The sequence below is a fragment of the Cavia porcellus genome, unplaced genomic scaffold, assembly GCF_034190915.1.
Source record: "Cavia porcellus strain 051 isolate PalLab524CR breed Dunkin Hartley unplaced genomic scaffold, mCavPor4.1 scaffold_25, whole genome shotgun sequence".
Classification (NCBI taxonomy): Eukaryota; Metazoa; Chordata; class Mammalia; order Rodentia; family Caviidae; genus Cavia; species Cavia porcellus.
Window position 1 is genome coordinate 31,661,375 of NW_026947508.1, and position 13,034 is coordinate 31,674,408.

At 37.9% G+C, this 13,034-nt stretch overlaps 1 protein-coding gene across 34 annotated transcripts in view; it reads left to right on the forward strand.

The window, feature by feature from the left end:
• The window catches only part of Macf1 (microtubule actin crosslinking factor 1), a 342,822-nt gene that overhangs the window by 150,671 nt on the left and 179,117 nt on the right, over positions 1-13,034 (forward strand). For all 34 annotated transcript variants that reach the window (XM_063236130.1, XM_063236132.1, XM_063236140.1 and 31 more), the window contains 7 exons: positions 9,790-9,956; positions 10,543-10,655; positions 10,745-10,851; positions 11,567-11,686; positions 11,835-11,930; positions 12,556-12,683; positions 12,774-12,867. In XM_063236130.1, coding sequence (XP_063092200.1) covers positions 9,790-9,956; positions 10,543-10,655; positions 10,745-10,851; positions 11,567-11,686; positions 11,835-11,930; positions 12,556-12,683; positions 12,774-12,867 — 825 coding nt within the window. The remainder of the gene's footprint in view (positions 1-9,789; positions 9,957-10,542; positions 10,656-10,744; positions 10,852-11,566; positions 11,687-11,834; positions 11,931-12,555; positions 12,684-12,773; positions 12,868-13,034) is intronic.

Sequence of the window (13,034 nt, forward strand, 5' to 3'; positions counted from 1 at the left end):
TACAGGGGCATATTAGCCTGTTTGGTCTTATTTTGCATGTGAAAATTTCCATTCAGGTGGGACATTAAGAACAATAAAATTATATAAAAATGAAGTGAAAAGTTAAATTGTAGATCAATAAATTGAATAATAATGGTAAAGTTAATTAATGCATATACTGACAGAAAAGTGGTGGATATTGAGTACATATGAAATATTACACAGGTGAAGTGGTTAAGAATATCAGGCTATTGGCTTGGTTTGGATTCTAGTGCTGCCACTTACTAACAGTATACCTTGGACAAGTTACTTATTCTCTGTGCCATAATTTAATCATTTGTAAATTGAGGCTAAGAATAGTATATGCTTACTTTGCAGGGTTGTGTTGAGAAGTAGATGAGGTGGTACAAGTAAAGCACATGTTAATACTATTATTGAAAAAATTTCTACAAATAAACAAGAAAAAGACAGATATTAGGACCATGCAGTTCATGAATACAGCAAATCAAAATGCCTCATACTTAGCCACTAATGAAGGATATAAAAATTAAAATAGTAAAGTACAAATACCCATCAGATTGACAGACAGTACAAAGTTTCAAAATGCCCAGGGTAGGCAAGGATATGAGTGACTGGAAAATATTTTCATAGCCTGTGGGTGAAAGTATAAATTGGTACTGCAATGTAGAGAGAAGTTTGGTGACATTTAGTGGAATGGGAAAATGCCTATATCCTATGACCTAGACTTTCTGTTCTAAATATAGTCTCTTGTGAGATCTTCAAGACTATGAATGATGAATGAATGAATTAGTTAGTTAGTTAATTAATTAATTTTGGTACCAAGACTTTGCCTTTGTGCTTCCAGGCTAGCAATGTGCCACTGAGCCATGTCCCCTGGCTGAGACTCTGAATTTAAGTACTGAAGGGAGTAGACTCTTACCTTTACCTAACTCTCACGTTGGTAATAAACACCTTTTTCTGTGGTCCCCCAAAACAAAGCTGCCACTGAGTCCCTCTACCTGGACACTGTGCTCTCACTTTCTGCTTTTTTATTTTTACTTCTTATATAATTGACAAAATCCTATATTTAAGGCATACAGTGTCATATTATGAGATACATATATATTGCAAATTGATTACCGCAATCAAACTGAGTAACATATCTATCACTTCACATACTTATTTTAATTTTAATTAAATTTTAATTTTCTCCACATAGAAACATTCTCGTAATAGCACAGGTTAGTATATTCTTAAATAAAAAGAAAAATATGCTCAACATCTACTCTTAGAAGCAGAGTAAAATATTTAAGTGAACACTATTCTAGACAATTTTCTTGGTATCTCTGTATATTAATGCATTTTTGAATATAGAAATATGTTAGTACATTTGATAACCTGCTGTTTCACTTACTGGCGTGTAGTTGGACACCTTTTCACCTCAGATTCATGTTAGCGTCATGATCTCTCTCTCTCTCTCTCTCTCTTTCTCTCTTTCTCTCTCTCTCTCTCTCTCTCTCTCTCTCTCTCTCTCTCTCTCTCTCTCTCTCTCTCTCTCTCTCTTTTGGTACTGGAGATCAAACGTATGACCTCACACTTGCCAGGCAGGCGCTTGTGCCACTGAGCTAAATCCCCAGCCTCCAACATCATGACCTCTTAATGACATAATACGTCTCTTCTCCATCCCCCTACTTAACCCTTTCTTTTACCTCACTTCTACTCCTATCTAGGAAGAGTCTTTCTTCTACTTTAGTATTTCCTCTCCTCTCTTTCTCAATGCTGGGGATGAACTTAAGGCCTTTGCTCTAAGTTATATCCCCTGCCTACTACGTTGTGTGCTTTTTAAAATTGTTTTTATTTTGAGATTGGGTCTCAAGTAAGTCTCCAAGCTGCCCAGGTTGGGCTCAGACTTTCCTGCCTTAGCCTCTGGGAGTGCTAGGGTCACATATGTATGCCACCATTTCTGAATATCATATCACCTTTTAAAAAATATTTTCCACATTAGGAAAAAGATTTTACATATTAGGAAAAAAATGATACTGTCATTTTGAGTCTGGCTTATTTATCTTGACATGATGATCTTCTATCCATTTTCCTGCAGATGGCATAATTTCATTCTTTTTCACAACTGAGTAACACTCTGTTGTGGGTGACTTAGTTAACTTTCTCATTGCTGACACACAATACCTAAAACCCACAATTTAAAAAGGAGAGGTTTAATTTGGCTCATAGTTTCAAGGAATTTAGGCCATAGTTATCTGGTTCTGTGGCAAGAACATCATAGTAGAAGGGTATGTTAGTGCCAAGATGCTGGGAAACAGAGTAGGGAAACACAGTACTAGGGAGGAAGGAATAAGGAAGCACATGTCTTTGACCCATCCAGACACACTCAGAAGTATGCTTCACCAATTCCCTGGGTGGCTCCCCAGCCAACCAGGTTGACACAGTTAAACTCAACCACCAGTGTGTGTATATACCGCACGTTCTTTATCCATTCACTGTTGATGGGTACTTACTTATTTTGGCTACTGTGAATTATAAATAAACCTGGGTATTGTGAATTGTACAGTAAACATGTGTGCAGGTATCCTTGTAGTGCATTTACCTGAATTACTTGGATAGATGCTGAGGCGTGGTGTAACTAGATTAAATGATAGCTGTGTTCATGGTGGTTTTTTTCGAGGAACCTCCATACTGATTTCAATAGTGTCTGTACTCATTTACATTCCCACCAGCAGTGCAGTGCAGAGGTGTTTCTCTATACTCTCACCCCTACATCCTAGCCATTTATTATTTTTTGTAGACTGGATGATAGTGGTTTTGACTGGCCTGAGATGGAATCTCAATGTTGCTTTGATTTACATTCCCCTAATAGCTAGGAATGTTGAACATTTTTTTCATATACTTACGGGTCATTTATACTTCTTTTGAGAAATATCTGTTTATTTCATTTGCCCATTTATTGATTGGGCTAGTTGTTTTCGAAGTTAAGATTTTGAGTTCTTCATATATTCTAGATATTAGTCCTCTGCGAGAAGAATAGTTGATAGAGATTTATCCCACTTCTATAAGCTATGTCTTTATTCTGTTGTTTTCCTTGCTGTGCAGAAACTTTTTAATTTGATGTAGTCCCACTTGTTGACTGTATTTTTCCTCTGACATTGGAGCCCTGTTTAGGCAGTCTGCTGGTACCTGTAGCTTCATGTGTTTTCTCTGTGTTGTCTCTTAGCAGTTTTTAAAGTTGCAGGTCTTATTACCTAGGCCTCTGATCCTTTTTGAATTGAAACTTTTTGTTTGTTTTCTGGTGGTAGATGAAATTGAACACATGTATTTATGTGTGCTAGGGAAGCACTTGAACCATATCTCTAGCCTTTGAAACTGATTTTTGTACAGGGTGAGAGGTAGGGATCTGGTTTGAATCTTCTACATATGGGTAGTTCCCCTAAATTTGTTTAAGAAATTGTCTTCTCTACAATATATGTTTTTAGCTCCTTAGTCCAGAATTAAGCGGTGTAGTTGCATGGGTTTCTTTCTGTCCACTCTTCTGTTTCATTGGTCTGTGTGGCCTTTTTTTCTCCCTATTCTTTTGTGATATAACATGAAATTGGTATTGTGATATCCAGCCTTGATCTTTTTAGTTAGGATTACTCTGGCTTTTCTGAGTCTTTTGTGTTTTCATATGAGTTTTAGAATTTTTTTTTTCTAGTTTTGTGAAGTGTTGAAATTTTATTGGGGACTTCTTCCTCCTCCTCTCCCTTCTTTTACCTTCTTTCTTCTTCCTATCCTTTTTGTTTCTCCTTTTCCCCATGCCCCTTTTTTGAAACAGGATCTTACTGTGTAGCCCAGGGTGACCTTGAACTCCTGGCAACTCTCCTGCCTCAGCCTCTTAAGTGCTGGGATTACAGGCATGTACCACAGTGCCCAGCTACCAGCTACTGTTTGTGTTTATAAGTGATGTGAGTAATTTTTAAAAAAGTTTTCATGTTAAGGCTTGTATAAAATTACATTCAACTTTTCCAGTTAAGAGATTATGTTCTCAAGAACCACAAGTAGTGAGACATGATGGTGCATGCCTGTAATCTCAGTACTCTGGAGGCTGAGGCAGGAAGATTATGGAGTTTGAGACCAGCCTGGATTACAAAGTTTAAGTTTAAGGCCAGTATGAACTGTATAGTGAGACCCTGTCTCAAAAAAAAAAGAAAAGAAAAGAGCCACAAATAAACCTTATGCCTGGAGTGCATAGCAAGACACTGTGTCAAAACAAAAAAATAAAACACACACAGAGCTTCTGGTCACATTATGAAAATTATAAATAAACTTTAGTAAAATGAATAAGAACAAAGTTCCAGTGTTATATAACTACATTCTTATGGTTTTGAGTGAAATGTCTCAGAAAAGTGTTCTTATATCTTGAAAATCTTAAAAGGAAATGTAGATGATATTTTCTAGAAAGATCACTCGCAGAATAGCTTTATTTATGAAAAAGACATTGATATCAGTGACGTATGTGAAGTTTTTTTGTATGTGAAATTTGAGTAGCTTATTTTTTTAAAATATAAAGGCAGAAGAAGTATTAATGTTAAACTGATGAACTAGAATACACCAGTAAATTTTAAGTATGGGTATAACTGATAAATTTCTAAATTTAAAGAAGATGACAATGTCCTTTCTCTGTCTCTTACTTTCTCCCATTTGTTATAATTTGGGAAACTAGGATGGCCTTATTTTAGTCAAATAGGACATTTCTCAACCAAGTTCTACCCCATTTCAAAATTTCAGGTCTTATTCCCTGGTCTTTGATCCCTTTTGAATTGAATTGTTGTGTTTGTTTTCTGGTGATCACTGGGATTGAACACATGTCCTTGTGCGTACTAGGGAAGCATTGTACCCCTGGAGCTATATCCCTAGCTCTTTGAATTAATTTTTGTACAGGATGAGAGATAGGGGTCTGGACAAATAGATGGTTTGGTTTTTGTTTGTTTAGTCCTTTTTTGCTTGGCTAACTTCTCTGGTGGGCAGAGAGATGCTATCATCTCTTAAGTAAAGTTCGTGGTCATTGCTAATGAAGGTTGCTTACTTCCCTCTGTGGCAACATTGCTCTCTCTGTCAGTTATCTCCCCAATTAAAACACTTTTCCTTAGGCCGGATGCTGTTTTTACTCTGAGGTATTAAAAAGATAAACAGTGATTGCTGAAAAAATAAATAATGTGTAACTTATTTTGTTCTCCACAGTGTCTGATATAAGGTTAAGGATGTTACTCAGTTAATATAGTATGTAGTGAATAAATATCATATGATTTTTCCTGAATGAGAAACTCCAAGTATAAATAAATTAAAGAGCAAAATAAAAGGTGGAGAATAGGAAACAGATCGGTAGATCTTTTAGAAAAGGGCCGGGGACCCAGAGATGAGGGTGGGATGAAAAAGAATTAAGATATGTTACACACATGTACCTACTCCTCACAAGGAATGTAATCATTATGTATGGCAAACATGGACTAATAAACTAATTTAAAAAAAAGAAATACTAGGAAACGTTGTTTGTATGAATGCTTCAGAGAAGAAATTAACCAGGCTTTGGAAAGTGTGAGTGAAAGGAAGCTCAAGGAGATGTGCAGGAGTCTGTGGCATGGTATTGAGGCTGTGCTCTCCCCACATGGGGAAGAAAGCTTCCTGCAGTGGAAGCTGGATTTCTGCCTTTGAGAGATTAAGGTAAATCTTCTGCAGAACCAAAGGGGCAACAACATGCATACACATGACATGTGGGTAATATAAAAACAGATGGACAGCCAGGCTTGGTGGGACACACTTGCAATCCCAGCACTTGGGAGGCTGAGGCAAGAGGATCATCACAAGTTCTAGGCCAGTATGAATTGTATAGTGAGATCTTGTCTCAAAAAAATTTACAAAATTCATTTAAAAATAAATAATATGACTCATAAAAAATCCCAGTGTGGTGGCACATGCTTGTAGTCCCAGCACATGGGAAGATGAGGTGGGAGGATGAGGCGGGAGATTGCCCTGAGTGTTCAAGGCCAGCTTGGACTACATTGTGACACCCTGTCTTAAAAAAAAAAAGGTAACCAGATATTTTTCCTTTTCCTTTTCCTTTTCCTGAGGTACCCAAGCATTTCCCCTTCTCATTACAGCTGTATTGCAAATATGAAATAAAGCTGTTCATTGAAGTAGTTTAAGTACAATGCACAGAAATACTGTGATTTGCAGGTAGGAGGTATCATGAGGGAGACTGGCTGTAGTTGGCTGGGCATATGATGTCAGTTAACTAGTTGGAATTTAGTTTTTTTGTTTTTTTTTTTTTTTAAAGAGCCTATATATTCAGACTTCATTTTGCTTATTCAAATTGAGTTTTACTTCATCAAAATTATTTTCTATTCCCAATAATGTTTTTCCTTCTTAGTATGTACATCATACAGTTGCAGGGAAAGTATGAGATATGTCAGTGTTGAGTAGCATTTAGTCATTAAAATGGTCAGCTAGAAATCTTACAAAGTAGAACTGGAATAGAATTGATACTAGAGAGTGACTTTATTTTGGGATCACAGGATGGTGACTTGAGCAGCATGAGACATCGTTGGTCCTCAGCTTTGCAACTTCATACCACCCCACACACATACACACACTGCAAGTATATTTACAGTAGATTGAATTTTGTGGGTTTACTCACACTGGTCACAGTAGCAGGAGATTGGTTGATGTGAATGAATTAATTTATAAAATGAATTTTATGCAGGATGTGGTAGTATGCAACTGTAATCCTAGCACTGAGGTAGGAGGATCACTGCAAGTTTGAGATTAGCCTGGGCCACATAGTGAATTCAAGGCCAGCCTGAATTATATAGTGAGACCCTCTCTGACCTCGAAGAATTTTAACTGCCACATATATGGGTACTTACCATCTGCCACTGATTGCCTGTTTTTGGAATATTTGCATGGGAAGCATATCTTAGTCCGAAGGTTGTTAGGAGAACATAGTATTGGAGCAGTGGGCTGGTAAATGAAAGATAGATTTGAGAAACACTCTTACTAGCCTGCAACAGCAAAGTGTGATAGCCAGATTTCTTCTGTAGGCTGCACCTGTCAAGGACATGATGAGGATTCTCTGCCCTCCAATCTGCCATCTAGGGCAGCATATTGCCTTCATAGGTGTAGAAGCAATACCTCTTGGATTTCCTTTTCAGGACTCCATTCAAGCTCTGTATACTCTTGTGTTTTCATAGTCTGTCCTCTGAACAATATTTAGTAGTCTCCCATGTTATTTTAGCCTCAATAGAGTATTGAATTCCTGGTCCCATTTTTTTCAGATTTTAAAAGATAGATGTTCCTTGACCTTATATCTTGATAAGGTCATCATAAAAAAACAAAAAAACAAAAAACGCTGTCAGAAATGCATTTAAGGACTGGGGATTTAGCTCAGCGGCATAAGCACCTGCCTTGCAAGCAGGCGGTCGTGAGTGCGATCCTTGGTACCGATAAAAATGAAAAAGACAAAAAACAAACAAACAAAAAAAGAAATGCATTTAATACACGTAACCTACCAACCTTCACTTAGTTTAATTAGCCTGCCTTAAACTGCCCAGAACACTTACATTAGCCTACAATTGAGCAAAATCATTTAATATATTATAAAGTCTCTTTCATAATAAAGCATTTGATATCTAACGTAACTTATTGAATACTATGTTAAAAATGAAAAAACAAAATAGTTGTATTAGTACACTTTGGTACCATCATAAAATCGAAAAATCCTTAGGTCCAAGCCAACTATGGTGGCACATACTTGGCATAGCTACTTAGCAGCCTGAGGCAGGAGATTGATAAGTTTGAGGCCAACCTGAGCAATGTAACAAGATCCTATCTCAAAAATAAAAAGTGGTTGGGAGTAATTTAGTGATAGAACACTACCTACCATGCATGACACCCTGGGTTCAGTTTTTAGTGAAGCCAGTAAACACACACAAACAAACAAACATACATTAAATTGAGCCATCATGAAGTCAGGTATCTCCTGTCTGTTGTGCTGATGTGCAGTGTCATTTCTTATAAGTTGAGTTTGCATAGTTGGTATGGAGATACTCAGAGGTGCCTCAGTGTTAATATCCTTGTATTGGTCACTAGGAAGGGTCCTATACCTGACAGACCAGATACAGATTGACATGTCCATACCTTCCCTGCTCCAAACACCAGGACCCCCCCCAGATGATGCGGAGAGTACTCTTCTACTATGATGGGAAAGAAATACTGGCTTTCTAAGCACTACCAGTATCCCCTTATTTAACCCATAGAGGGACTCTATGAAAAAGCTGCTGTCTTGTATTGAGTATGAGTAAACTGAGTGGAAGGAATAAAAGGATTGCCTGAGAGGACAGTCCTCTAAAACATTTCCTTTTAGGCATATGTCTGATTCAGAGCCATGTGTTTTTTCTTATTAATCAAGATTATAGTTTCATTATAAAAGTACAATGTATTCATTATTTAAAGTCTAAAAATGGAAAGGAAATAAAATTATTCCTTGTCTTACTCCAAGGCGGACACTTGTTAACATTACATTAAATTTACTTTATTCACTGCTTTGGATTGACCTTTTGACTTTGGATTCTAGGTAGAGTTTAACCTTATATCCTTTATTTGCTTATTTTTAGCACTTCATTTATAAGCCACATATTTATAAAATTATTATTATTGTTTTGGGAGGTTTGGCCTGGTTTGATTTTGATTTTTTGAGACAAAAAAAGTCTCACTGTGTAGTTCAGACTGGCCTTGAACTCCCTAGGTAACTAGGCTAGCCTCAAACTCCTCTTAGGCTATCCTCTTGCCTCAGCCTCCCGAATATGCCACCACAGCTGCCTCCAGATATTTATAAATTAAAGCATGTTAGGTCCCTAGCACTACACTAGTGAGTAGGCAATATTTGGAAGGACCATGCCCAGAGTCTCAGAGTTGGAAGTTATTTCTTGCTCAGCATCCTCGATGCTGCTTAAGTGAACCCAGTGTCGAGGAGCCCTGTGTCACAAGGGCTGCTATTGATTTTTAGATAATTTTGATTGTTAAGATATGGTGTCAGCCCTTCAGAAAACTTACAGTCTTGACGAGATTAGATTAAATATATGAAATAATAGTCAGCAGTGAAAGACAGCAGTCAATTAAATGGTGATGCAGACTGTCAGTGCTGTGACAGGGAACAATTGAAGATGCTCCTCCACACAGTGAAGAAGAAGTAAGGGTCCTCCTGTTTATTGAGAATAATGTGGAGTTAGACTCTGTATAGTCTCCTTGATTATCACAGCCTCCTCCGTCCCACCCCTCAAAAAGGTGGTAGTTATTATTCCCATTTTTAAAATTTGATTCGATTCTTTTTGCTATCTTGCTTATGATGTTTTGATAAACATTCTTGTATAACTTTCTTTTATACATCTATCTGATGATTTTCTAACAAGTTGTGTGTATTTTTTAAAGCTTCTGATTCAAAATTGACATCCTCAGAATTTATGCCATTTTTTACTCTCACTGAGGGCAGGATGAAAATATCCAATTTTTGATATTCTCTCCAATTCTGACTGCTATCATTACAAACAAATTTTTCCTAGTTTAATAGGTAAAAAAACCTCTTAGTTTCAATGTGCATTCCCTTATTCTCAAAAGAAAGTGAGAGTGATGTTGGAGTTGTCATCATCATAGCTGCCAGACTTGGATCATCCTCTTCCTTTGCAAACCATATTGTTTGGAGTAGAGAAAGTTCAAAACCATCATCTTATTTGTTATAAGTCACTCTATGCCCTTGTCTTTTGGCAGATCTCTGACATCTACATTAGTGGGGAGTCAGGGGACATGTCAGCCAAGGAAAAACTACTCCTGTGGACTCAGAAGGTGACAGCTGGTTACACGGGAATCAAATGCACCAACTTTTCTTCCTGCTGGAGTGATGGGAAGATGTTCAATGCACTTATTCACCGGTACAGGTAGGTACAGTTGAATTTCAGACTTCCTTTTGTCTCTTACTGATAAAAAATTATAATGTCTCCCCCCATCAAAAATTAAGCTGTAATTTCTTTATTCACTTGAAAGAAAATCTTTATTAAGCTCCAGCTCTTCTTGGCTGTGGGCACAGGTAGCAGTGAACAGAGTAACAAAAGTTCTTGCTCTCATAGAACTTGCATCCCAGTGGGGAGAACAAGAACAAACAAATGCCTGCTGCCAAATAGTGGCAGATATGGTGGTGGGATAGTGAAGGGTTAGTGGCAGAGGTGATCCGAAATGGCCTTTGTGATGTGGATGTCAGGAGAGAGCCATGGGGCTCTCCAGATCAGAATGCTTCAGTTGAAAGAAAATCCAAGTGCAGAATGCAGGCAGCATCAGGGCTTGATTGGAGAGTGGCTGAGGACCAGCAGGTGGCTTGGAGCATGTTGAATAAGGAAGATAGGAATGAAAAATTCCTGCTTTTCTTCTTAACTTGCTCAGTTATTTTTTGCCTCTGGGAAATTTTAGAGTTTTTCTTTGTATGAACTTGTGTAACAGACATTCATGTGCCTTGGTGAACTTTTACAGACCTGATCTGGTAGATATGGAAAGAGTGCAAATCCAAAGTAACAGAGAGAATCTGGAGCAGGCTTTTGAAGTGGCCGAAAGACTGGGGGTCACCCGGTTGCTAGATGCGGAAGGTGAGAGTTTACCAAACTGAGGATGTTAGCCTTGTGGCTGTTGTTCCTTATCCTAGCAGTTCTGACATATTTCATGTCTGTACTCTCAGATGTGGATGTACCATCTCCAGATGAAAAGTCTGTAATCACTTACGTGTCTTCAATTTATGATGCCTTCCCTAAAGTCCCTGAGGGTGGAGAAGGGATCAGTGCTACGGTAAAAGAACATTTTCCTAAAGTACCTCTTAAGTCGATTTATTTGGCTGCGATACATTGCTTGAACAGTGTTTCTTAAGTTTCATTGTGTATAGAGCACTTTTATACAGAGCTACTTTTATACAAATCCACATTTTCTTGATCACAATGGACATTGTATCCAGGTGTGGTAGTATAGTTCTGTAATCCCAGCACTTAGGACAGTGAGGCAGGAAGATCATTACAAGTTCAAGATCAGCATCCTGGGTTACATAGGGAATTCAAGACCAGTGAGACCTTATCTCAAAAAAGCCCCAAATAACAACATTAATAATAATAATATTGCCCTGAGTCCCTCAGAAAGATCCCTAGGTATTGTAGATTTTATATCACTTAGCACAGATTTGGTGTAAAATGCCAGCAAAGAATGACCTTCTTACTCTCAGCTATAATTCAAGAGAAGGCAGTGTTTTTTCAGACACTAATATTAACAGATTTAGGCATATCAGAGATCCTTTCTGAATATTTTTAGTAGCTTGGTCTATCGCCTTTCTAGATGTCAGGGTATTGAATGCTGGCCTGAGAGTCCTTGAGGAGCTCTGAAACTGGGACTGTGAGCAGCCTAGGCAGTTAGAGGAAAAGAGTTTTCTGTGGTTTGGAGTGACCTGAGCTACTTTCTCCTGTGCTTGTTCTAGATATTGCTAATCAGATTTGTGATGTTTACCTTCTGGCAATAGGAAGTGGACTCCAGGTGGCAAGAATATCAAAGCAGAGTGGACTCCCTCATTCCCTGGATCAAACAGCATACAATTCTGATGTCAGATAAATCTTTCCCCCAGAACCCTGTTGAACTAAAGGTAAAATCATGGACCTAGATTGCTTTTATAAATTCTTTCCAAGGAAGAAGTCTCAAACCTTGTTGCTCCTGGCCCTGGGTGAAGTGGTATGAAAAAGTGGGCCTGTTTCTTGTGTCCATTTATTCATTCATCAAATATTAACTTGTAGGCACTTTATAACCAATATATACACTTCAAAGAGACAGAAATTTTGGCCAAGGAGAAAGAAAAAGGAAGAATTGAGGAATTATATAAATTATTAGAGGTAAGAAAATTTATCTTTAACATTTATAGTTTGCTGGTTTGCATTGTTGCTTTTTGGTCAGACGGATTCCTTGTGTTCTCTCTCCTACCTGTACTAATAGCAATACCCTCAGTCTGGTCTTGAAAAGTTAGGGTACAGCAGCAATACCAACCATCTGTATTTTTTTTTTTTTTTTTAAAAAGAACTTACTAAATGGCACACATTTATTGAGAAATTCTGAGTTTTGTTGGTGAATTTCTCTGCTGTTTTAGAAGAAGGATTAATTTTTTCTGAGGCAAAAAGGAAAGAGGCTTCCCTTTATGTTTTGATTCCATGTTTGACGCTATAGATAGGCATTTAACCTCATAGAAGGAGATTATTGACAAGGAAGATTTATAGAAAGTGTGAAGGAATGGAAGGCTTTAGAATAGGTAGTTTCTAGTTTCTGCATTTTAGAGGTGATTTTTTTTTCCTCACCTCAAGATGAGGCATTGCTAAATATTTTATTGTTTTTTCATATTAGATAGTAGGAAAAGCTGCTGATTGATTGGCTGGGTAAAGAAGGAAGAGTCAAAGTAATAAAGAATAAATGAAAATGGGCCTGAGAGCATGGCTGTGGTTTTGGACTGAAAAGTATCTCTTTCAGGTGTGGATTGAATTTGGCAGAATTAAGCTGCCTCAAGGTTACCATCCCAATGATGTGGAAGAAGAGTGGGGAAAACTCATCATTGAGATGCTGGAGCGAGAGAAATCCCTCCGGCCAGCCGTAGAGAGGTAGGTTCAGGGCCTAGGTGTGGGCTGATACTCTTAACCTCTCTGCTTGCAGCTTTTCACTTGACTGTGGTTTTTTTACTTTTGTTTTAGGCTGGAATTGCTGCTACAGATTGCAAACAAAATCCAGAATGGTGCTTTGAACTGTGAAGAAAAATTGACACTAGCTAAGAACACACTGCAGGCTGTAAGTCTCTGTTTTGTCTCACTTTTATTTGTTTGTTTGTTTTGAGTCAGGCTCCTGTATTTGAGGCCAGCCTAGCCTCAAACTCACACTGATCCTGCTTTCTCAGCCTCCCAACTGCTGGGATTATAGGCGTGCACCACCATGTCCAGCTATCCTTATGTCATGTG